At 39.7% G+C, this 27,687-nt stretch overlaps 1 protein-coding gene across 1 annotated transcript in view; it reads right to left on the reverse strand.

The window, feature by feature from the left end:
* LOC123760680 (deoxynucleoside triphosphate triphosphohydrolase SAMHD1-like) overlaps window positions 1-27,687 on the reverse strand; it is a 277,020-nt gene that overhangs the window by 152,437 nt on the left and 96,896 nt on the right. The window contains exon 4 of the mRNA XM_069328381.1: window positions 1,664-1,844. Coding sequence (XP_069184482.1) covers window positions 1,664-1,844 — 181 coding nt within the window. The remainder of the gene's footprint in view (window positions 1-1,663; window positions 1,845-27,687) is intronic.

The raw sequence follows: 27,687 nt of genomic DNA on the forward strand, positions 1-27,687 counted from the left end.
AATAAACAAATTATTGGGATTAATCATATATTCAATAATAATCAGTAGTTAAATATACTAAATAAGCTACTTCTCTCGAAACAAAACGAACCGGTTCTGGACATGTCCAGAGGGGAGGGAGAAGGAGGCAGCCATATTGTAAACAAAACAGCCATGGTGTGTGTGTGGCTACAGTGCACTATCTTGGGGAGTTGATACGTCACGAGGTTGTTGAGTTGACAATGAGTATACTACGTGACCACTATAACTCTACCAGCAAATCCCAAAGGGCAACGTGACTCACATTAGTCACTAATTGTTACAAACCTAAGGAAGTTGCCATTTCGGTTAGTCTATTAGCTCAGATATATTTGGCAAATTATTCTGTGTCTAGAATTAATTTTTGGGACGTAGGACAACAATACCACAAGAGTAAGCCCTCGTTTTATAATACAAAATTTCTTCCCTGATATATGCGGTATATAGTAGTAGCAGGTTACTACTTATTAGTTACTCGAGAGGTGCAGCCCAAGGGAAGAAGAAATTAAATGGAGTCGTCCTAGTGCAAGTGGAAACATTCAAGATCACCATTAGGGCTTAAACCAATGAGTTTCGTCTATGTGACATGAGTTTGTCAATGTGACAGTGCCTATTACTAAGCTATACTCTACCTACCGGATAAGAGTCTACTGTTATACTAACCCACTTTAGAAGTAGTATTAACATTAATAATTCAATAGTTTATTAACATTATCAATTATTTGATTAATAGGCTACGTACATAACTCCCCCCCCCCACCACATATGAGATCAGCTAAACACGTAGCAGGATAAATTAATAAATATACAATCCACTTTGAAGTATTAATTATCTATGAAAGTAAGTTAAAAAAATTATTAATTTAATACATAAATAAATTAACAAACAAAATCCTGCTGCGAAAATACCCCACACTAAGCCTGACCTTCATAAGAATAACCATCATCACTTCCCAACCACTTGGGTAGGACGGTAGGGCGACGGTCTCGCTTCATGTAGGTTGGCGTTCAATCCCCGACCGTCCAAGTGGTTGGGCAGCTTTCCTTTCACCCGTCACATCCCAAATCTTTATTCTGACTCCTTCCAAGTGTTATATAGTCGTAAAGACTTGGCGCTTTCCCCTGGTAACTCCCTCCCTCCCAGTCATTCGCTCATTAACTAAACACAACCTTCATCAATGGAACCATCTACACAACACACAACCTTCATCTCACTAACCATCTATAATAATATGGAAGGAGTTATTTTTCTGGAGTCGAGAGAGAAAGGAAAGAGAAGCTGACGGACGTGTTTCCCGTATAGAACATCAACTGTGCCTAATTTTGTATTTTCCTATTGAATAATGCGATACAGATCATAATGGGACGAAGATAGTGCGCAAACCTGCAAATGACGAGATGCATGAGTGATGCTGCAAGTATCATTCCTTCGTGGGTAGGGAGTGGCACTGCATGTATCATACAACATGGAGAGTGGTTAGTGATGCAGAGTGTATCATACAACATGGAGAGTGGTTAGTGATGCAGAGTGTATCATACAACATGGAGAGTGGTTAGTGATGCAGAGTGTATCATACAACATGAAGGATGCGAGGCATAGCGCCATGCATCACACAGAGGACAAGTATTCACAGCATTTCCTTACACAAAAGTTTGCATCTTGATTGGCAGCTCTGATGAAAGCCTCCCAGCAGTGGCTGAAGGGTCCGTGGCCGAGGTCGTGGCAGAGGGCGGCCACCTTCACGCACAACACGTCCTTCTCGCTGACCATGTCTGGGTGCTCCTGCTGCAGGTGCTCCACCATCTGGCCCGCTAAGTAACACGTGCTGGCCGAGCAGGGAGTGAAGCACACGTTAACACCATCATACAGGCATCTTCCTCATCTCCTACACCTCGTATATATGTTGCTTGGAAACATATTTATGAGACACGCAATTAAAAGGAAAATCAGAATTAAAAAGAAGTTTTAAAAATAAATACAATTCCAATGGCCTTATGAACCAAAGTCAATTAGTAAAAAAAAGCGGAATGATCAGATGTTTGGGAGTTTGGCAAGTAGGCAGTGGTCAGGGCCAGTCTCTCAGACACATAGTAGTCAGGGCCAGACACTACTCTCACACGCACAGAATAGTCAGGTCCAATCACTACTCTCAAGCAAAAAATAGTCAGGGCCAGTCACTACTCTGAGATGCAGAATAGCCTGCTCCAGTCACTACTCTCAGCAGAGATGTATACAATGTATACATATACAATGTATACAATGTATACAATGTATGTATGTGATGTAACTATATAACCTGAGCTTGCAAAAGCATCTTAATCACCCTCAGTGGTTAAGTGTTTAATAACACACTAGTTTCTCTATCAGCTATCTTACCCTATCAGAGTAGGAGAGACATAAATGTATACACACCTTATTGTGCTTGGGGGGGTTGAGCTCTGGCTCTTTGGTCCCGCCTCTCAACTGTCAATCAACTGATGTACAGATTCCTGAGCCTACTGGGCTCTATCATATCTACATTTGAAGCTGTGTATGGAGTCAGCCTCCACCACATCACTTCCTAATGCATTCCATCTGTTAACTACTCTTGACACTGAAAAAGTTCTTTCTAACGTCCCTGTGGCTCATTTGGGTACTCAGTTTCCACCTGTTTCCCCGTGTTCGCGTACCACCCGTGTTAAACAGTTTATCTTTATCTACTCTGTCAATTCCTCTGAAAATTTTGTAGGTAGTGATCATGTCTCCCATTACTCTTCTGTCTTCTAGTGTCGTGAGGTGCATTTCCCGCAGCCTTTCTTCGTAACTCATGTCTCTTAGTTCTGGGGCATATCTCTGAACTCTTTCAAGCTTCGCCTTGTGCTTGACAAGGTACGGGCTCCATGCTGGGACCGCATACTCCAGGATTGGTCTTACATATGTGGTATACAAGGTTCTGAATGATTCCGTACACAGGTTCCTGAATTCAGTTCTGATATTAGCCAGCCTCGCATACGCAGCAGATGTTATTCTTTTGATGAGGGCTTCAGGAGAGAGGGTTGGTGTGATATCAACTCCTAGATCCTTCTCTCTGTCCGTTTCATGTATGTGTACGTATGTGTGTATGTATGAGTTTATGTGTATGTATATATATATATATATATATATATATATATATATATATATATATATATATATATATATATATATATATATATATGTATATATATATATATATATATATATATATATATATATATATATATATATATATATATATATATATATATATACACACACACACACACTAGCTGTACCCAGACACGCGTTTCTGTGGCTCAGCAACAGCAACCCTTCCCCTGTCTCCCAGTCCTCCCCACTATTCCAACCTTTCCCCGTTCCCTCGTCCTCCCCACCATTTCCTACCTTGCCCATCCCTATGTCCTCCCACTATCCACAACTCCACCGTCTCCTCGCCCTTCTAACCTTTTCGCACTCCACCATCTCCTCGTCCTCTCCACCATCTCCCACTCCCCCGTCCCTTCGTCCTCCCTACCATTCCCCCTCCCCCGTCCCCTTGAATTCCCCACCATCCCCCACTTCCCTGTTTCCTTGTCCTCCCCCACCAATCTCCATTCCCCTGTCCATTCGTCCCCATCATCCCCAACTTTCCCATTCCCTCGTCCTCCCCACCATTATCCCCTCCTCCTGTTCCCTTGTCCTTCCCACCATACCCAACTCCCATCCCCTCGTCCTCCCCACCATTCCCCACTCCCTCGTCAGATGCATTCCCAAATGATCTGATGTTCCCATCATTGAAAAATAAGAAAAAGAATTAAAAAATGAAAATGAAAAACAGTGAAAAATTAAAAAAAATAAAATATACTCATGAAATGAACGGTATGGTAAACAACAAATTTCAATTCCAACACAATGTCACTCAAAATAATTAAATCAAAATGAAAATAATTCAAAATCAATGAAAATTCAGATTATCAATGAATCTGGAAATATTGAAATGGAATCAAAATATATTTAGTACAGCGTGAGTTGCTCTTACGCGCAACAGATGGTGCCTTTTTAAAAACAAAAAAATGTTTTTACCTGTCACAGGTGTGGGATCTATACTTATACTTACGAAATGCACGGTATGGTAAACAACACAGCTCAATTCCAACATAATGTCACACAAAAATATTAAAGCAAAATTAAAATAAATAGTAAGTTATGAAAATTAAACTTATCAATGCAATTAGAAACATTAAAATGGAATTCATAACATATTTAGTATAGTGGGTGAGTGGCTATTACGGGCAACAGATGGTGCTGTTTTAGTAAAAAACATGTTTTTACCTATCACAGGTGAGGCATCTATATAGTAGGTATATAAAAATACGTGCATATTCGAATGGAACGTTGTGTCAGAATTTCAAAGCAATCGGTAAATTGGTTTCGAAGATTTCTCTCACATGAAAAACATAGTTTTTCCAAAAAGATCATGTTTTTTTCCCATCACAGCCGGGAAAATAATATAGTATGTATATAAAAACTCGTTCGGATGCAAAAGGAACATTGTGTGAAAATTTCAAAGCAATCGATGCAGAACTTTCGGAGATTAGCCATTTTGAATAAACGAACATTTCATTTTTATTTATATACTAGCTGTACCCGGCCACGCGTTCTCAGCAACCTTCCCCTTCTCTCCCAGTCCTCCCAACCATTTCCCCCTCCCCTGTTCCCTCGTCCTCCCAACCATTCCTCACTCTCCTGTCCCTTCGTCCTCCCAACCATTTCCTATTCCCCCATCCTCTTGTCCTCCCACCATTTCCTCCCTCCCACATCCCTGTGTACTCCCCACAATCCACCACTCCATTGTCCCTTCGTCCTTCTAACCATTCTCCACTCAACCGTCCCCTCGTACTCTCCTCCATCTCCCACTTCCCCGTCCCTCCGGCCTCCCTATCATTCCCCTCTTCACTGTTCCCTCGTCCTCCGCACCATCCACCACTCTCCTGTCTCCTTATCCTTCCCATCCTTCTCCATTCCCCTGTCCCTTCGTCCCCACCATCCCAAACTCCCCTGTCCCCTTGTCTTCCCCCACCATTACCCCCTTCCATGTCCCGTCGTCATCAGTACCATCCCCCACTCCCATCCTCTTGTCCTCCCCACCATTCCCTACTCCCATGTCCAATGCATTCCCAAATGATCTGATGTTCCCATCAGAAAATTAGGAACATCAAATGATTTGATGTTCCCATCAATGAAATATAAGACCCTATACTCATCCTGTGGGCGGCAATGGAGGCATACCCATCCTGTGGGCGGTAGTGGACACAATTTCCATCCTGTGGGTGATTGTGGACCCCATGCCCATTCTGTAGGCGGTATAGTGAACGCCACACACATACTGTGGGCGGAAGTGGAACATATACCCATCCAGTGGGCAGTAGTGAATCCCATAATCTCCTGTTGATGATTGTAGTCCCCAAACCTATCCTGTGAGCAGTAGTGTACCCCATACCCATCCTGCAGGCGGTAGTGGACGTCATACTCATCCTATGGGTGTTAGTGGACAATCCAGTAGGCGGTAGTGGATCCCATTCCCATCCTATGGATGATAGTGGTCCCCATACCCATCCTAGGGCAGTTGTGGGCCGAACCCATCCTACAAGTGGTATGGACCCCTTACCCACTTAACAGGTGGTAGTGGACCTTATACCCATCCTACATAGTCGTCGCCCTTAAATCAATAACAACAGCATACCCATCCTACAGTTGGTTGTAGACACCATACAATTCTGTTTGCAGTAGTTTACCCCATTGACATTCAAACGAAACATCGTTTTCTGTTGACGTTCCTACATTACATTCTTTATTCTACTACCGCCCACAGGATGGGTATGGGGTTAACTACCACCCTTAGGACGCGTGTGGGGTCCACTACCGCCCACAGGGTGGGTATTGGGTCCACTACCGCCCACAGGATGGGTATGGGGTTAACTACCACCCTAAGGACGCGTGTGGGGTCCACTACCGCCCACAGGGTGGGTATTGGGTCCACTACCGCCCACAGGATGGGTATGGCGTCCACTGTCGCCCACATGATAACTATGATGTCCACTACCTCCCACAGGATGGGTATGTTATGTTATCCTAAGCATTTTTATACCAATTTGACAGTTAATTTCAGTAACACGATCAACAACGCCCATTACTTTGTCATTAAAGTATTTATTCTGGAAAAAGGTGTATTTTAGTTACTCTAATATAGAGCACACGTATCATAGACTCATCCTGTGAGTAGTAGTTTATTGTGCACCTCTTACTCATCCTGTGAGTCATAATACATTGTGGAACCCTTTCTCATTGAGTGACTCTTTGTTTACTGTGTGAAACGCGTTACTGTTACGAAACGCTGTGCATACTAGTGGCTTTACAAGAATATAAACACATCATGCTATGTACTTTCATAAACCCAATGTAACTTCTTGTATATATATAAATAAATAAATAGTTTCTTGTGCAACCCATACTCATCCTGTGAGTATGAGTTGCACAAGAGTGCAACTCATACTCAGGTGTTCATTGTGTTCCCTATACTCATCTTGTGAGTGGTAGTTTATTTTACACCCCATACTCATCAAGAAGTATATTTTACCAGCATTGTAATATAAATTAAGAATAAATGCTTAATGGATTACGGACCCCTAATCAAAATAAGAGCCATCACTAATTATCAGGAGAAATGGCCTAGGCTCCACTTCCGCCTTGGCGTTCCGTTTGGGAGGGTGTTGTTCTCCTTCCTTATTCGCCGCTCTGAGACCGTGGGTCTGGAATTTTCTGGACGTGCGTCTTACCTAGCCCTTGAGATTGTCCTGTTGGATATGCTGCGTGTGCGTGTTGCCGATGTGTACGGGCTCCAACTGTTGTCCACCCATCGGGCACTTGTTAAGTTTAACTTCGCTGCTGTCTATAGGGACTTCGTGGCCCGTTACGATGGGCGCTCTCTTCCTCTCCCTGGGGACAGTGGTACCGTCACTATCTCTGACCTGTGCTGCTTGGTAACGTATGTGGCCCTGCATGGTGTGCCGTTTCAATTCATGGAGGCTTTGCTTCGACGGTATTTTGGCCAGTTTGGGACTGTCGTTTCCATCCGGATGAACTCCGTCTCTGCCGGCAGGTGGCGTGGAGTCTCGTGTGGGACCCTGACTCTCGGCCTGCGGCTCAAGACTCCTGTTTCAATTTCTCCTGTCTCAATTTGGGAAGGCATCGGACGAGGGAGTGGGGAATGGTGGTGATGACGAGGGGACAAGGGAGGGATTAATAGTGGGGATGGACGAGGGGATGGGGGAGTTTAAGATAGTGAAGACGAGGGGATGGGGGATTTTAGAATGGTGGGGAGGACAAAGGGACAGGGGAGTGGGGCATGGTGGAAAGGAAGAGGGGATGGTGGAGTGGGGAATGGTGGGAAGGCTGAGGAGACTGGTGAGGGGGAAATGGTGGGGAGGACTGGGGGACAAGGAAGGTTGCTGTGGCTCAGGAACATACATGCGTTGCTCAGCCACAGCATATATTCATTTGTATATATATATGTGTGTAAATCACGAAAATAAACACGTGATTAAAATGTGACAGTGTCAGACCACGGAGGAAAATTGAAACAGGAATTTCCTTAAGTACTTTCGTATATTAATACATCTTCAGAAGGAGTAATTTTACAGGATTGATGATGAAGATTAAGCCACCTAAAAGGTGGCACGGGCCTAAATAGCCCGTAAAATTTTACAGGTCAAGTATTGGACATATATAGGGAGGAGAGAATGGTGGAGTGAGATAAGGTACAATAACAAATGAATGGGAATTAGGTGGACACAAATATGAGCCGCACAAGAAATACTGAGGGCCTATTGGCCCATACGATGCAGCTCCTATCCATACCCTCCAACAGGCCCACACATGGATTATAATAGCATAAGATAGTAAATATTTACAATGAATTAGTGAGACAAATGTGTTCCAATGATCCTACTCAAATCGCTCTTTAATTGATGTATCAAAAATGGATCTTATAAAGTTATATAAACCACTGCTAATGTTCAAATTACTTTCTTTTGTAATCTGTATGAAAGAAGATTCAATTATGTTTCTGTTATAAGTGCTTTTACAAAGCACTATATATCTATATAAATAAAAATGGAAATGTTCTTTTGTTCAAAATCGCTAATCTCCGAAAGTTCTTCACCGATTGCTTTGAAATTTTCACACAACGTTCCATTCTCATCCGAGCAGATTTTTATACACATACTATATTGATGTCACGTTTGTGACGGTAGAAAAATATGCTTTTTCTGAAAAACTGTGTTTTTCATGTGATTTTCATGTAAGGGAAATCTTCGAAACCTCTTTACCGATTGCTTTGAAATTTTGACACAACGTTGCATGCGAATAGGCGAGTCTTTTTATATATCTACTATATACATGCCTCACCTGTGACAGGAAAAAAAATATTTAAAAATCAAAGAGCGCCATCTGTTGGACGTAAGAGTAATACCCGCTGTAATCTCCGAAAGTTCTTCACCAATTACCTTGAAATTTTGACACAACGTTGCATTCAAATAAGCGCGTCTTTTTATATGCTTACTATATAGGTGCCACCTCTCTGACAGATAAAAACATGCGTTTTTGAAAAACAGCGCCATCTGTTGCTCATAATAGCAACACGCATGCTATAATAAATATGTCACGAATTCCATTTCAATGTTTCCGATTGCGTTGATGAATTTTATTTTCATAGATTTCGATTTATTTTATTTTTTATTGAATTATTTTGTGTGACACTGTGTTGGAATTGAGCTGTGTTGTTTACCATACCGTTCATTTCGTAAGTATAAGTATAGATGCCATACCTGTGACTGATAAAACTATGCTTTTCTTGAAAAACAGCTCCATCTGTTGCATGTAAGAGCAACACACATGCTATACTAAATATGTTACAATTCCATTTCAATGTTTCTATACTGCATTGATAAATTGAAATTTCATAGATTTTGATTTATTTTAATTTTGATATAATTATTTTGTGTGAACTGTGTTGGAACTGAGCTGTGTTGTTTACCATACCGTTCATTTACTGAGTATAGTTAATTTTTTATTTTTGTCATATTTTTATGTTATTTTGTAACTGTTTTTCTTATATTTCAATGATGGGAACATCAGATCACTTGATGTTCCCAATTTTCTGATGGAAACATCAGACCATTTGGGAAGGCATCGGACTAGGGAATGGGGAATGGTGGGGATGATGAGGGGACGGAAGTGAGAGATGGTGGGGAGGACTGGGGGACAAGGAAGTGTGCTGTGGCTCACTTGTGTGTATATATATATATATATATATATATATATATATATATATATATATATATATATATATATATATATATATATATATATATTATTAAATATGACCGAAAAAGTAAGATTAATAATTCTAACACGAATTTTCTCAATTTTTCGTACATTTCTTTTCACTGTTGGAGGTAATTCAAAAATCAATTCTCCAAAATTCATTTTTATTTCTAGTCTGACGCGACACGAGCGCGTTTCGTAAAACTTATTACATTTTCAAAGACTTTAGTTCACAAATACACAACTGAATAGAACTTATGCATCTCCGATTTTATATCTACATTTGAGTGAGGTGGAAGGGGTGATGTGGCATTAACACAAGACAGAACAAGAGGTGGCATTAATAGGGTATTAATTTCATCAACACAAGACAGAACAAGAGGTGGTATTAATAGGGTATTAATTTCATCAACACAAGACAGAACACGAAACAATGGGTATTGAATAGAAGTGTTTGTAGAAAGCCTATTGGTCCATATTTCTTGATGCTTCTATATTGGAGCGGAGTCTAGAGGTGGGTAGAATATAGTTGTGCAATAATTGGCTGTTGATTGCTGGTGTTGACTTCTTGATGTGTAGTGCCTCGCAAACGTCAAGCCGCCTGCTATCGCTGTATCTATCGATGATTTCTGTGTTGTTTACTAGGATTTCTCTGGCTATGGTTTGGTTGTGGGAAGAGATTATATGTTCCTTAATGGAGCCCTGTTGCTTATGCATCGTTAAACGCCTAGAAAGAGATGTTGTTGTCTTGCCTATATACTGGGTTTTTTGGAGCTTACAGTCCCCAAGAGGGCATTTAAAGGCATAGACGACGTTAGTCTCTTTCAAAGCGTTCTGTTTTGTGTCTGGAGAGTTTCTCATGAGTAGGCTGGCGGTTTTTCTGGTTTTATAGTAAATCGTCAGTTGTATCCTCTGATTTTTGTCTGTAGGGATAACGTTTCTATTAACAATATCTTTCAGGACCCTTTCCTCCGTTTTATGAGCTGTGGAAAAGAAGTTCCTGTAAAATAGTCTAATAGGGGGTATAGGTGTTGTGTTGGTTGTCTCTTCAGAGGTTGCATGGCGTTTCACTTTCCTTCTTATGATGTCTTCGACGAAACCATTGGAGAAGCCATTATTGACTAGGACCTGCCTTACCCTGCAGAGTTCTTCGTCGACTTGCTTCCATTCTGAGCTGTGGCTGAGAGCACGGTCGACATATGCAAAGCCATGCAACCTCTGAAGAGACAACTAACACAACACCTATACCCCCTATTAGACTATTTTACAGGAACGTCTTTTCCACAGCTCATAAAACGGAGGAAAGGGTCCTGAAAGATATTGTTAATAGAAACGTTATCCCGTTTGTCGACTAAGACTTTTTGCTCGATGGTATCCATGTAGAAGTTTGCAAACAGGACACCTAGGGTAATAGGTAATATATATATATATATATATATATATATATATATATATAACCTATTATTAATCACGTGTTTATTTTCGTCATATATATATATATGTATATATATATGACGAAATGTATATAATATATATATATATAAATATATATATAAATATATATATATATATATATTTATATATATATATAATATATATATAAATATATATATAATATATATATAAATATATATATATATATATAAATATATATATATATATATAAATATATATATATATATATATATATATATATAAATATATATATAAATATAAATATATATTTTATATAAATATAAATATATATTTATATATATATAAATATAAATATATATATATATATAAATATATATAAATATATATATATATATATATATATATATATATAAATATATATTATATATATAAATATATATATATAAATATATATATAAATATATATATATATATATATATATAAATATATATAATATATATATATATATAAATATATATATATATATATATATATATATATATATATATATATATATATATATATATATATATATATATATATATATATATATATATATAACCTATTATTAATCACGTGTTTATTTTCGTCATATACACACACACACACATTATATATATATATATATATATATATATGTCGTACCTAGTAGCCAGAACGCACTTCTCAGCCTACTATGCAAGGCCCGATTTGCCTAATAAGCCAAGTTTTCATGAATTAATTGTTTTTCGGCTACCTAACATACCTAACCAAACCTAACCTAACTTTTTCGGCTACCTAACCTAACCTAACCTATAAAGATAGGTTAGGTTAGGTTAGGTAGAGTTGGTTAGGTTCGGTCATATATCTACGTTAATTTTAATTCCAATAAAAAAATTTTTACCTCATACATAAAGAAATGGGTAGCTTTATCATTTCATAAGAAAAAATTAGAGAAAATATATTATTTCAGGAAAACTTGGCTTATTAGGCAAATCGGGCCTTGCATAGTAGGCTGAGAAGTGCGTTCTGGCTACTAGGTACGACATATATATATATATATATATATATATATATATATATATATATATATATATATATATATATATATATATATGTATATATATATATATATATATATATATATATATATATATATATATATATATATATATATACATATATATATATATATATATATATATATATATATATATATATATATATATATATATATATATATATATATATATGTCGTACCTAATAGCCAGAACGCACTTCTCAGCCTACTATTCAAGGCCCGATTTGCCTAATAAGCCAAGTTTTCATGAATTAATGTTTTTTCGTCTACCTAACCTACCTAACCTAACCTAACCTAGCTTTTTTTGGCTACCTAACCTAACCTTACCTATATATATAGGTTAGGTTAGGTTAGGTAGGGTTGGTTAGGTTCGGTCATATATCTACGTTAATTTTAACTCCAATAAAAAAAATTGACCTCATACATAAAGAAATGGGTTGCTTTATCATTTCATAAGAAAAAAATTATAGTAAATATATTAATTCAGGAAAACTTGGCTTATTAGGCAAATCGGGCCTTGAATAGTAGGCTGAGAAGTGAGTTCTGGCTACTAGGTACGACATATATATATATATATATATATATATATATATATATATATATATATATATATATATATATATATATATATATATATATATATATATATATATATATGTCGTACCTAATAGCCAGAACGCACTTCTCAGCCTACTATTCATGGCCCGATTTGCCTAATAAGCCAAGTTTTCATGAATTAATGTTTTTTCGTCTACCTAACCTACCTAACCTAACCTAACCTAACTTTTTTGGCTACCTAACCTAACCTAACTTATAGAGATAGGTTAGGTTAGGTTAGGTAGGGTTGGTTAGGTTTGGTCATATATCTACGTTAATTTTAATTCCAATAAAAAAAAATTGACCTCATACATAATGAAATGGGTAGCTTTGTCATTTCATAAGAAACAAATTAGAGAAAATATTTTAATTCAGGAAAATTTGGCTTATTAGGCAAATCGGGCCTTGCATAGTAGGCCAAAAAGTGCGTTCTGGCTACTAGGTACGACATATATATATATATATATATATGTCGTACCTAGTAGCCAGAACTCACTTTTTGGCCTACTATTCAAGGCCCGATTTGCCTAATAAGCCAAGTTTTCCTGAATTAATATATTTTTTCTAATTTTTTTCTTATGAAATGATAAAGCTACCCATTTCATCATGTATGAGGTCAATTTTTTTTTATTGGAGTTAAAATTAACGTAGATATATGACCGAACCTAACCAACCCTACCTAACCTAACCTAACCTACCTTTATAGGTTAGGTTTGGTTAGGTAGCCGAAAAAGTTAGGTTAGGTTAGGTTAGGTAGGTTAGGTAGTCGAAAAACAATTAATTCATGAAAACTTGGCTTACTAGGCAAATTTGGCCTTGCATAGTAGGCTGAGAAGTGAGTTCTGGCTACTAGGTACGACATATATATATATATATATATATATATATATATATATATATATATATATATATATATATATGTCGTACCTAGTAGCCAGAACGCACTTCTCAGCCTACTATGCAAGGCCTGATTTGCCTAATAAGCCAAGTTTTCCTGAATTAATGTATTTTCTCTAATTTTTTTCTTATGAAATGATAAAGCTACCCATTTCATTATGTATGAGGTCAATTTTTTTTATTGGAGTTAAAATTAACGTGGATATATGACCAAACCTAACCAACCCTACCTAACCTAACCTAAGCTATCTTTATAGGTTAGGTTGGGTTAGGTAGCCGAAAAAGTTAGGTTAGGATAGGTTAGGTAGGTTAGATAGTCGAAAAAACATTAATTCATGAAAACTTGGCTTATTAGGCAAATTGGGCCTTGCATAGTAGGCTGAGAAGTGCGTTCTGGCTACTAGGTACGACATATATACATATATATTATATATATAAATAAAAATGTAAATGTTCGTTTGTTCAAAATAGCTAATCTCCGAAAGTTCTTCACCGATTGCTTTGAAATTTTCATACAATATTCCATTTGCATCACAGCGGGTTTTTATATACATATTATAGTGATGTAACGTCTGTGACGGAAAAAAACATGCTTTATTTGACAAATTGTGTTTTTCATGTGTTTTTCATGCGAGAGAAATCTTCGAAACCTCTTTACCGATTGCTTTGAAATTTTGACAAAACGTTGCATTTGAATAGGCGCATGTTTTATATACTTACTATCTATATGCCTCACCTGTGACGGAAAAAACATGTTTTTTTTTATAAACAACGCCATCTTTTGGACGTAAGAGCAACACACGTTGTTATCTCCCAAAGTTCTTCACTGATTGCTTTGAAATTCTGACACAACGTTCCATTCGAATATGCGCGTGTTTTTATATGCCTACTATATAGATGCTACACTTCTGAGCGGTAAAAACATAATTTAAAGAAAAAACAACGCCCTCTGTTGAATATAATAGCAAGATGCACAAGTTATAATAAATATGTTGTGATTTCCACTTCAATGTTTCTGATTGCATTATTAAATAGAATTTTCATAGATTTCGATTTATTTGAATTTTGATTTAATTATTTTGTGTGACATTGTGTTGGAATTGAGCTGTGTTGTTTACCAAACCATTCATTTTGTAAGTATAAATATAGATGCCACATTTGTAAACGGTAAAAATATTTTTCTTTTTTTAAGAAACAGCGCCATCTGTTGTATGTAAGAGCCATACACACTATAATAAGTATATTACGATTCCATTTCAATCTTTCCGATTGCATTGACAAATTAAATTTTCATATATTTCGATATATTTTCATTTTGATTAAATAATTTTGTGTGATTTTGCGTTGAAGTTCAGCTGTATTGTTATTGTTTTTTTTTTGTTTTTTTTTTCTTTTTAGCAGGGATAATCCTGCGCGGGCCCTAAGCCTCTGGCTGGCCCACTAAGTGTTGCTTGTTTCTGTTTTACTTGGGTGGAGTATGAGTATTTAGGACTCATATGGTCGCTTCAGTAAGATTTTGCCATATGTGTTTAACAACTTCTTCTGCTCTGTTGAATCTAAGTTGAAATCCTAATGGGTTTGTAACTGTGCACTGTGTTAGATAATGTTCCAGTGGTCTGTCGGGCATTTCTCCACAGTGTTGACATTTCCTCTCATCTTCCGGAACCTGTAAGCCTATTTCCCATGCACATGGGTATCCAAGCCTGATGCGATGTAAGTGCACTTCTGTTGTTCTACTGCTCCCTTTCATCAAACTAAGTGGTTCGTAGTTGGTTGAATTCTTGTACCAACCCGCAGATCCTGATGTTGCAACTGCCGTGTTGTGGTCACTGTGCATCTTTTGCATTGCTCTGTTTCGAATTATTTTCTTCATCTGTGATAGACTCTGTGGTATGTAAATGTCTACATTTCTCCTCTTAGTAGCAAGTTTTGCAGCTTCGTCTGCAATGTCATTTCCTATTATTCCCACATGACTTGGCACCCAGTTGATAAGTACCCGTCGGCTTTGTCGTTTGAGTGTGTGCATGAATGATAAGACATTTGTGATCAGATGGATGTTATCACATATGTGTTCTTGTTGCAAGGTTTCAATGGCGGTTCTCGAATCTGTATGTATGATAACATGTTGTCGGTGTTCAGCAAGAGCATGTTCCAAAGCCTTTTGAATGGCTAGCATCTCTGTTTGTAAAGTCGAACACCCATTTGAGAGCCTCCAACTATTTACAGAGTTTCCTGCTTTAACTGCAGCTCCGGTTTCTTGTCCCTGCTGGTCTACTGATCCATCTGTGAAGTAAGTGAAGCTGTCAGATGCCAAGTTTGCTTCTATATGCATCTGTGCAATGTTACGTAGCAGATGAAAATTTGTCTGGTTCTTCTTTCCTTCAAGAGCCAAAAAACTTAAAGTCTGCTGGCAGAGATTCCCAAGGGGCTTGTATAACAAAGTCTGCATGTATTTCGTCGACACCCCTCTCAGTGACTGTGTTTGTCATATCGAATGTATTGAAGGTGTTTATCGCACAATGGGTCCACCTGTTGCTATTGGAGGCTCTTCTGTCCAGAGTTAGTGCTCCAGTGATTATATCTTTAAGTGAACTGATTCTAGGTCTAGTCAATATCTTGGTCAGCATGCACGCAGCAATCCCTTTTACCCTTATTTAAATCGACGTTAGCTTTGTTTCTAGTCTTAGGTTCAGTATTTTAGTCCATCTGGGAGCTCCTGTTATGATTCGCAATGCATCATTTTGAAGAACCTCAACGTTTGCCCACTGACCAGGAGAAAGAGTGAGTAAGGCAGGCGCTGCATAATCAACTAGGAAACGAACGGCGTGTATGTAAAACATTCTCAACACTCTGTGTCCCGCTCCTAGACGGGGCCCTGTGATTGCTCTCATTATATTTATTCGTGATTTTGCTTTCTCCTTTAGATATTGAATTTGCTTATTGAATGTCATTTTAAAATCAATCCACACTCCGAGATATTGATATTGTGTAACCCACTGAAGGTTAATGTCTTGAATGCGTAGGTGCCTGTCTGGAGTGTTGCCGCCTAGTCTCATTGCCTTAGACTTCTGTGCAGATATTTTTAGCCCTAAAACACTGCATTCAGACGTTACTTTATCTAAAGCACCTTGAGCTTTATTTAGAGGTGAAGGACCTGTAATGACTAATGCTATATCATCAGCATAGCTTAGCAATTTAACCCCTTCTGTAAATGTCATGGTAACAAGGTTTTCCACAACGATGTTAAAAAGACTAGGACTGAGGACTCCTCTTTGTGGAGTCCCATTCTCGTGCAAGTGGTAGTCCGACACTTGTTCTTGCAACTTTACTCTGGTATACCTGTGACTTAGGTAATCTTGAATCCATGCTAGCATTTTTCCCTTTACACCTTTTTTAACTAAGGTGTGAAATATTGCTTGCGGGCTTGCAAGTTCAAATGCTTTTTCTAGATCAAGGAAGATCACTATAGCTGGACCCGAGTTAACTGTTCCTAGTAATGTTGCTATGCAGTTTGCAGTACCTACTCCTCTAGTGAAGCCAAATATGCGTTTATGAAGGTCTCCAGTCTTCCACAGTAGCCTATTTAAGACCATCCGTTCTACAGTTTTACTAATGCATGATGTTAATGAAAAGGGTCTGTAATTGCCAGGTTCTTTCGGCTTAGGAATCGGTATGATGTCTGCTTTCTTCCAAGAGGTCGGTAGTTTGCCTTGCTGCCAAGATGCATTGATGACGTCCAATATTCCTTGTTCTCCAGCAGGACCTGCATGTGCGATCATTGAGAATGTAATGTTATCAGCACCTGGTGCAGTGTCCTTATCACCTTTTTTGGCTCTTGATTAGTTCTTGTTTGGTGAAGGGACAGTCACATTCGTCCTTTATAGCTATGCTCTCATGAATGATTGTCAACCTCTCTTGTTTTAATTGTTCTTGCTGCCTTCGGACTATTGCAGGAAGCTGATATGAAGCTGTTCTTTCTGCAAATTGGAGAGCAAGTCTCTCAGCCTCCTGCAATGGTTGAATACATGCCTGTGGCCGGGCTGGTCGACCTGATATAGTTTTAATCTGACCCCATATCTTGCCAAGACTACTATGTTCATTTAGAGTTTGACACCACGCAAACCATCTTGCCTCCTTTACTTCTCTAGAAACTCGTCTTGCTTCAGATATCACCGCTCTTAGCAGAGTTCTCCCTTCTGGTGTGGGGTTTCTCTTTAGATGTTTTCTGAAGATGTTGACTCTGTGGTTCTGTTCTTTAACTTCATTACTATAGAACCAATAGTTCTTTCGTTTTGTGTTTCCTGTGATAATGATTGGAATAGCTTTGTTTGCAGCAGCTGCAACGGCTTCCTGCAGATTGGTCTCGTGTATGTTCAAATCCTCAGGTGGCGTGTACGTTGCATACCATTTTTCAAGTTCTTCTTGGTATATATTCCAATTGGCCTTTCGTAAATTCCACCTAGGCTGTGCAGGTGGTGTAGGAGGTCGTGCTAGGTTTAGTGTTGTGACAGTAGCATAGTGGTCACTGGTGATCACCGGGTCTACTTCCCACTTCGCCTGATGCTGGAGTGCTGTTGAATTGTTGTTGTTGATTTAGGAGCGACGACGATCGTGGGATCGGATCCGCCCCGGCATACCCGTTAAGGGTGAATCACGAAGCCGGGAAAGGTGGAACGCCAAGTCAATTCGCAAAACGAGTGACCCCAATCACTAGAAATTAACATGCCATACGGCAAATAAACGCACAGTCAGGCAGATGATTGGGGAGCCCCAGGGGTCCCTCAGGGTGACAAGCACCGGCCCCGCCCCACACAGTGAACACCAGGTAGCAAAACCAAAACTCTGCCCCCAACTAAAACGCAAAAAGTCATCCAGTGTCATCCGGCAGAGCAGAAGCCAGTCACCCACCACGACTGACGGCACACCAGGAACCCACCAAGACCCGCCAACCCCCGGCACCTCTCGGCCAAGCCGGCCCCCGAACTCCGTCACCCCGCTGGGAGAACCAGCCAGTACACATAAAAAAAAAAATCTATCAACAATCCTGTGACCCAAGGCGATATGTGCGCCAGGCGTCGTACAATCAGACCGCTGAAAAGGGATGCCAAACGGCAGTAGCAAAGCCAAAACGCGAAAACAAGACGTGATCAGGCGGCACCCAGGCGGAGGTGTCCAGACGTCCGCTCGGCGTCAAGGTTGAACCAGGAGTCCAGCTGTATTGTTTGCCATACCGTCCATTTCGTGAGTATAAGTATAGATGCCCCACCTGTGACAGTAAAAACAGGCATTATTGAAAAACAGCGCCATCTGTTGCGCGTAAGAACAACTCACGCTTTACTAAATATGTTACGATTAGATTTCAATGTTTCCAATTTCGTTGATAAATTGAATTTTCATAGAATTTGAATTATTTTCGTTTTCATTTAATGTTTTTGTGACACTTCGTTGGAATTGAGCTTTGTTGTTCACCATACCATTCATTTCATGAGTATAATTTATTTTTTTTATTTCTTCATTGTTTTTCATTTCGTTTTTAAATTGTTTTTCTTATATTTCAGTGATGGGAACATCAGATTATTTGATGTTCCCTATTTTCTGATGGGAACATCAGATTATTTGGGAATGCTTCAGACGAAAGAGTGGGGAATGGTAGGGAGGACGAGGGGATGGGAGTGGGGGATAGTACTGAAAACGACGGGACTAGGGAGGGGGTAATGGTGGGGAGGACGAGAGGGCTGGGGAGTTGTGGATGGTGAGGATGCGGGTAAAGGGGAATGGAGAATGAAGGGAAGGACAAGGAGACAGGAGAGTGGGGGATAGTGCAGAGGACGAGGTAACAGGAGAGAGGAGAACGATAGGCAGGCCAGGGTGGTGGGATGGGGGAGTGGGAGATTGAGGAGAGTATGAGGGGACGGTGGAGTGGGAAATTGTTAGAAGGATGAGGGGACGGTGGAGTGGGGGATGGTAAGGAGGACACAGGAATGGGGGAGGGAGGAAATGGTTGGGAGGACGAGGGGACGGGGGAATGGGGTATGGTTGGGAAGAGGAAGGGACAGGAGAGTGACGAATTTTTGGGAGGACGAGGGGACGGGGGAGGGGTAATAGTGGGCAGGACTAGGAAACCAGGGGAAGGCTGCTGTGGCTCAGCAACGCACATGCGTTGCTGAGCCACAGCAACGCGTGGCCGGGTACAGCTAGTATATATATATATATATAAATGGAATTGTTCGTTTCTTCAAAATCGCTAATCTCCGAAAGTTCTTCACCACTTGGTTTGAAGGTTTTACACAACATTCCATTCGCCTCCGAGCGGGTTTTTATATACATACTATATAGCTGTCACGTCTGTGACGGGAAAAAAACATGCTTTTTTAGAAAACTTATTTTTTTGTGTATTTTCCATGTGAGGGAAATCTTCAAAACCTCTTTACCGATTTCTTTGAAATTTTGACACAACGTTGCATTCGAATAAGTGCATGTTTTACTATATACATGCCTCACCTGTGACAGGAAATAACTTGCATTTTTTTAAAAACAGCGCTATCTGTTGGACGTAAGAGTAATACTCACTGTAATCTCCGAAAGTTCTTCACTGATTGCTTTGAAATTTTGACACAACGTTCCATTCAAATACATGCATGATTTTTTATACCTACTATATAGATTCCACACATGTGACAGGTAAAAACATGTTTTTTTGAAAAACAGCACCATCTGTTGCATGTAATAGCAACATTTGCTATGCAAAATATGTTACGATTCCATTTCAATGTTTTTGATTGCATTGACAAAATGAATTTCCATAGATTTCGATTTATTTTCATTTTGATTTAATTATTTTGTGACATGTTGTAGTTGACTTAGGGGCGACGACGATCGTGGGATCGGATGCGCCCCGGCGTACCCGTTAAGTGTGAATCGCGAAGCCAGGAAAGGCGAAACGCCAAGCCAAAACGCGAAACGAGTGACGCCAATCACTAGAAACTAATATGCCATACGGCAAATAAATGCACAGTCAGGCAGATGATTGGGGAGTCCCAGGAGTCCCTCAGGGTGACAAGCACCGGCCCCGCCCCACACAGAAAACATCAGGTAGCAAAACCAAAACTCTGCCCCCAACTAAAATGCAAAAAGTCATCCAGTGTCCCGCGGCAGAGCAGAAGCCGACCGCCCACCACGGCTGAGTGCACACCAGGAACCCACGAAGACTCGTCAACCCCTAGCACCTCTCGGCCAAGCCGGCCCCGAACACCGTCACACCGCCGGGAGAACCAGCCAGAACACGCCAAAAAAAATCTATCAACAATCCCGTGACCCAAGGCTATATGTGCGCCAGGCGTCGTACAATCGGACCGTTGAAGAGGGATGCCAAACGGCAGTAGCAAAGCCAAAATGCGAAAACAGGACGTAATCCGGCGGCTCCCAGGCAGAGAAATGTAAGAAAGAAATATAAGAAAGAAGGTAACTGCAGAAGGCCTATTGGCCCATTTGAGGCAGCTCCTATTAATATCCCCAAGTGCCATACGGGTTAAATGGATGCTATATTGAGGCTTTTATAGGATTCCAACTCGTACATACCAGGGCTCACATTAAAGCTGATGTTACAATGTTTGATCAGAGCAGACTCGATCACGTTTCGTTCAACAAAATCCTTACTTTTAACAATACATTTTGCCCGTGTGAAGTCGATAGAATGATTACATAAACTTGAATGTAAATACAATGCACTGGAGTGCTGGGCTGCACGAATAGCATATGAATGCTGTTTTAAACGCGAGGAAAGAGATTTACCCGTCTGGCCGATGTAATCACAAGCACACTCATTACAAGAGATGGAGTACACACTACCTGCTACAGACGAGGGAGAGTTCTTAATTAACATGGACTTAATTGTATTATCATTTTTGAACACTAGGTTAATATTAAGGTTTTTCAGGACTGGGGCAAGAGTTACTATACCATCAGAATATGGTAATATCAACGAACTTTTCAGTTCTGGTTTAGACTTAGTGGTCTGTTTGTAGAACGTTCTTTTTGCTTGACCAAACGCAAGATCCAAGATAGATTTTGGGTATTTTAACTTCTTCCCAATTTCAAATATATTCGTTATTTCTTCATCAAAAAATTCTGGACTGCAAACTCTCAGGCTCTGAGAAACATATCATAAAAAACTGCCCGCTTGACCTGAACATGATGATTTGAGTAAAATTGAACATATGAGCACACATTAGTAGGTTTCCTATACACATTGAATTTGAAACTCCTACCGATTCTGTGAATTATGATGTATAAAAAAGACAGAACACCATTCACTTCGTTCTCTATTGTGAATTTAATTGACGGAACCAGCGAATTAAATTGAGTGAGAAAATCAGTTTCGTCATGGTTAACCGGCCACAGGTATAAAATATCGTCAACGTACCTGTACCAAAGCAAATTTGAGGGTAAAATCCTGGGAAGGATATTTGTTTCAAAACATTCCATGTACAAATTGCTCAAAACAGGGGAGAGGGGATTACCTATCGCCATGCCAAATGTTTGTTTATAAAATGAATCATTAAAGCTGAAATAATTATCTGTAATGCACAATTTTATGAGTTCAACAATGGTGTTAGTAGCTAAAGTTAAATTATACTTAGGGAGTTGATGTCGGAAAATCCGACACCATTTAATATAACATACAGACAGATAATAATTGCTGTATTGTATAAACAAGTTACCCATAGAAAACGTAACTTGTAGTGGAATTACCGTCTATAGAAAACGGGATATCATCACCACATACTATTATAAATTCACCAGCTATTCTGCTGGGAATTATTCTTAAATACATTAGTCTTTGGACTTTACCATCATAAAACATCTCATATAAATTAACTTAATTATCAATATTAAAGTAGAGTAAATGTGACCCTTCTATCACTTTCTGTCATCTGGACAATGTAAGCCAGGCGTCAGGAGTGAGGAAGGAGGGGCAGCCTTTGTTGATACTAAGACCACAGAGGCTCACGGGAGCAAATACGGCTCCTGTTAATTTTACTTGGACGAAGTGTTATGGAAACCAAAGGTGTACCATTATCAACACTCTGTCAACAAATCAAGTTAAGTGTTCTTCCGAAACCCATTTATCTTTCATTTATGGCCATTAATGTCAGTATATAGGGTGAACCGTTTAGAGCACGAGGCAGCCTCAAACTAAAGGTAATTAAGCCAGGTCTTTAAGGTTCCATGTACAGTGTTTTCTCTGATATAGCTTGTCATATACTAGGTTTCTGGCTTCATAGCTAGCGCCCTTTTGACAGGTCAAGACGAGGAAGCATGCTTTGTGCATCAGTTACCAGGGTGATGGAAGCTACCTCAAAGAGGGAAAATGTGGTGTCTACATCCTGGTTATACCTGGTGGACTAAGGCCTGCTGTACAAATAAGATAAGGAACCTCTTCAATGTAGGTAGTCTAATACTGTAGTTTGATTGGCTGCATATCTATAAATTCAATTAATAAAACCCTCCTAATGTGTAGAGGATCGATTTGTGAGATTATGAGATTATTGCAGAAATACAGTCCACTTATCATTATACAAATTGCTATCGAAGTATATAAATTAACGTAAATATAAATTCATATAAATTAAATAAATATAAATCTCACAGGTCGGTTCCCACAGTAGATCCCATAAGAATGCCAACAGGTCATCAACAGGAACCCTAGTGAACAGAGTTGTCACATCAAAACTCACCAGTTTAAAATCATAATTTAATTTCAAACCAGACAACTTGTTAACCAAGTCCAAGTTGTTTATTATGTGAGAGTTGGAAATGGAACCTCCTACCAGGGACAAGACTTGGACAAGCCATTTAGAAAGTCAATATGCCACAGATCCAACAGAACTAATAATATGTCTCGCAGGATTATTGGGTTTGTGTGTTTTAATAAGACCATATAGATATGGGAGAGAAGGGGAACGACTTAAAAACGTAGGAATCAACTCCTTATCATTCTTGAGCACGGTTTTAAGAGTTTTGTTGAAATGAGCAATAACTTTTTCAATAGGGTCACTATTAACAGGTAAGTGTCTCTGTCCTCCAATAACTGGTTCATTTTTTGAACATAGTCTTCTTTGTCCATGATGACAACAGCATTGGACTTATCAGCTTTAGTGATATGTAGAGAGTTATCTTTTTTTGAGAGTTTTGAACACTCGCATAAACCTCTCTGGACAATTAGGCACAGTACCCTTAAGTAAAGCACCGTACACCATTACCTTGCAAATATTGATGTCATCAGTCGAAATCTCACTAGATTTCTCCAAATTGCAAAAACTTTTGGCAATATCTACATAATTCACATCCATATTCGATATGGAGAAACTCAGACCGTAACCAAGAGCAGTCATCGTATCATTATCAAGTTGTTTACTAGAGTGATTAATAACGAAGTCAGTGTTGGCGTGTTTATTCCAATCACTTTGTTGAATAGGCCTATTCAATTTTGAATCAAGCTTTGTACTTACATTCCTGCAGGCAGATTTCATAGCGGTGTAACAGTAATCCATCATCGGGCGGTTCCATTCCGAAGGAACAGCTTCGGGAAAAGGGAAGGTACTCAACTGGATAAGGGAGTACCTTAGCAGCTGGAGACAGCGAGTCACTGTGAGGGATGAAGTATCGGAGTGGCGAGCGTCACCAGTGGAATCCCACAGGGATCAGTTCTTGGACCTATACTGTTTCTGATATACGAAAATGATCTCCCAGAAGGAATAGACTCGCTCCTCTTAAAGTTTGCTGATGATGCAAAAATTATGAGGAGGATCAAGACAGAGGAAGAAAGTATGAGGCTACAAGATGACCTAGACAAACTGAAGGAATGGTCCAACAAATGGCTACTAAAGTTCAACCCAAGTAAATGTAAGGTCATGAAACTAGGCAGAGGAAATAGGAGGCCAGGCAGTGGATACCGAATGGGATATGAAGTCCTTCACGAAACGTACAGAGGGAAAGATCTAGGAGTTGATATCGCGCCAAACTTGTCTCCTAAAGCCCACATCAAAAGAATAACATCGGCGGCGTATGCGAGGCTGTCTAACATCAGAACTGCTTTCAGAAACCTGAAGGAGTCCTTCAGAACCTTATATACCACATATATAAGGCCAATCCTGGAGTATGCAGCTCCAGCATGGAGCCCGTACCTTGTCAAGCACAAGACGAAGCTGGAAAAAGTTCAGCGGTATGCCACTAGGCTAGTCCCAAAACTAAGAGGCATGAGTTATGAGGAAATGGTGCGTGAACTGCACCCCACGTCGCTAGAAGACAGAAGAGCTCGGGGAGACATGACCACCACATACAAAATTCTTAGGGGAATTGACAAGGTAGACAAGAATTTAACACGGGTGGTACACGGGTGATACACGCACAAGGGGTCACAGGTGGAAGCTGAGTACCCAAATGAGCCTCAGAGATATTAGAAAGAAATTTTTCAGTGTCAGAGTAGTTAGTAAATGGAATGCACTAGGTAGTGATATGGTGGAGGCTGACTCCATACACAGTTTCAAATGTAGATATGATAGAGCTCGAGAAGCTCAGGAATCGGTACACCAGAAGACTGACGGTTTAGAGGCGGGACCAAAGAGCCAAAGCTCAACCCCCGCAAGCACAACTAGGTAAGTACAACTAGGTAAGTTCTACCTAGTACTTATTCACTTAGTTATTTATGTTAGTTATTCATTTAATTAGTTAGGATTCAGTTAGTCAGGAAATTGTAGATCCATCTGTCTATTTTTTCCGGTAATTCCTTTTGAAAGCATTTTATGTGCAATAACACCATGGACACATTTGTCGAAGGCTTTTGCAAAAATCTGTGTAAATTACATCAGACTTTTGTTTGTCTTCCATGGCATCTAGTGGCATGGCATCTAATGCCATGTTATTGCGGTCCAGCAACTGTGACAGACATGAGCGCCCTGTTCTGAAACCATTTTGTCCGGGATTATGGAGATGCTAGGATTCCATGTATTTTGTGATCGTACTTCTTAGCACTCTCGCAACAATTTTTATAATGAATGATGTTAGTGCTATCGGTCTGAAATTTTTTGCCTCTGCCTTATTTTCTCCTTTATGAAGTGGTGCTATCTCTGCTGTTTTTAGTATGTCAGGGATAACGCCAGTATCTAGGATTTGTCTCCAAAGAATGTGAAGTGCCTGTGATAGTTTTTTTTTACAGTTCTTAATGAATATAGAGTTCCAAGAATCAGGGCCTGGTGCAGAGTGCACAAGCATACTGTCTATGGCTTCTTCAAAATCCAGTGGGATAGGGTGACATCAGATATATGTCTTGTTGTTGGTATCATATCATTGAAAAATTCATTTGTATTATCAATCTTTAGTGTGTTTAGTGAATCGCTGAAAACAGAGTCGTACTGCTTCCTCAGTAACTCGATCATTTCTTTGTTGTCATCGGTGAAAGTTCCATCTCCCTTTCGCAGGGGCCCGATACTAGATATAGTTTTTGATCTTGATTTGGCATAGGAGAAAAAATATTACGGATTTCTCTCTATTTCACTGACGGCCTTTTATTATTTTTGTCTCTCCTGGGTTTTGTATGATTCTTGTAGCTTTAGTTCAATTGTTTCTATTTCTCTACCTAACCTTCTTCGCCGTTCTTGAGATAGGGTGCGACTCTCAAGTTGTTCGCGATTCGTTTTCTTCGCCAATAGAGGGAACGACGTTCCCGTTCCAATCTGCATCTCTTTCTCTTTTTTTCTTAGGGGTATGCGGTTTGAACATATTTCTAGTGCTACTGAGCTTATTTTTTCCAGGCACTGGTTCAGGTTTGCATTTTCTAGCTGTTCTTCCCAGCTTATTTCTGTGAAGTCCTGGTTTATTTGCTCTCAGTTTATCTGTTTATTATTGAAGTTGAATTTGCTGAAATCTCCTCCATCGGGAATCGGGTCTGGTTTTGAAGGTCTATTCCCCATGCTTGTCAAAACTTCAGTTAAGTTGTGATCTGAGTAACAGGTATTTGTAATCATTATGTTCCTGATCAATTCATCATTATTAGTGAAAATGAGGTCCAGCGTGTTCTCCTTCCTAGTTGGTTTTACTATTTGCTGGTTTAAGGCAAACCTGTCGCACATCCGTAGCAGGTCATTTGCATGTGTCTGTTCATTTAGGCTACATCCTGGAATTCTCTCTGATACAACCTTATCAGCTATGGTCTTCCATTTCAGGTGCCGTAGGTTGAAGTCCCCAAGCAGGATGATGTTTGGGGCTGGATTTGTGAGGTTTTCCAAGCAGTGTTCTATTTTCATTAATTGGTCTTTAAACTGCTGATGATTTGCCTACGGTGACTTATATACAAGGACAATAACTACATTTAAGATCTCTATTTTGATTATTAGCACTTCCACCATATCATTTGTGGTGTTTAGCAGCTCAGTACAGATGAATGTGTCCTTGATGCCCGAGACTGTTCAACACGCTTCTGCTACACATAAGGGGCATAACTGGCCGACCCCCTCACAGTGTTCAAGAGAGAACTGGATAAGCACCTCCAAAGGATACCTGATCAACCAGGCTGTGACTCATACGTCAGGCTGCGAGCAGCCGCGTCCAACAGCCTGGTTGATCAGTCCAGCAACCAGGAGGCCTGGTCGACGACCGGACCGCGGGGACGCTAAGCCCCGGAAGCACCTCAAGGTAACCTCAAGGTTGATGTAGAGGCTGACCCACCCTGTAGCCTGTGTTCTGTCACTTCTGAAAAGATCGTACTCCGAAATCCATATTTCACCATCATGGTAGTCCTTGGTGTGAGTTTCCGTTAGGGCTGCAAACACTGCATTTGCCTCATGTAAGAGGCCATCTGTGAAGTGCACTTTGTTACATTTGCGTGTTTTTATACCCTGAATGTTGGCAAATAAAAATTATGTTATGTATGTGGAAGTGCTGGATGCTTTACTTGGTGTTAATATCTGAGGCTCTGGTAGGGAGGCCACTGTGTTTGCGTCCTCTCTAGCATTTGATCGAGTTGGTGGTAGAGTCTAGACATTTTTAGCCATTCTTCTCCTCCTCTTGCCAAAAAAAATCCTCCTGGTCAAATCTACATTTGAAACTGTGTATGGAGTCAGCCTTCACCACATCACTTCCTAGTGCAATCCATTTACTAACTACTCTGACACTGAAAAATGTCTTTCTAATGTCTCTGTGGCTCATTTGGGTACTCAGCTTCCACCTGTGCCACCCCCGTTAAATAATCCATCCTTGTCCACCCAGTCAATTCCCCTG

The sequence above is a fragment of the Procambarus clarkii genome, chromosome 21 (genome assembly GCF_040958095.1).
Source record: "Procambarus clarkii isolate CNS0578487 chromosome 21, FALCON_Pclarkii_2.0, whole genome shotgun sequence".
Classification (NCBI taxonomy): Eukaryota; Metazoa; Arthropoda; class Malacostraca; order Decapoda; family Cambaridae; genus Procambarus; species Procambarus clarkii.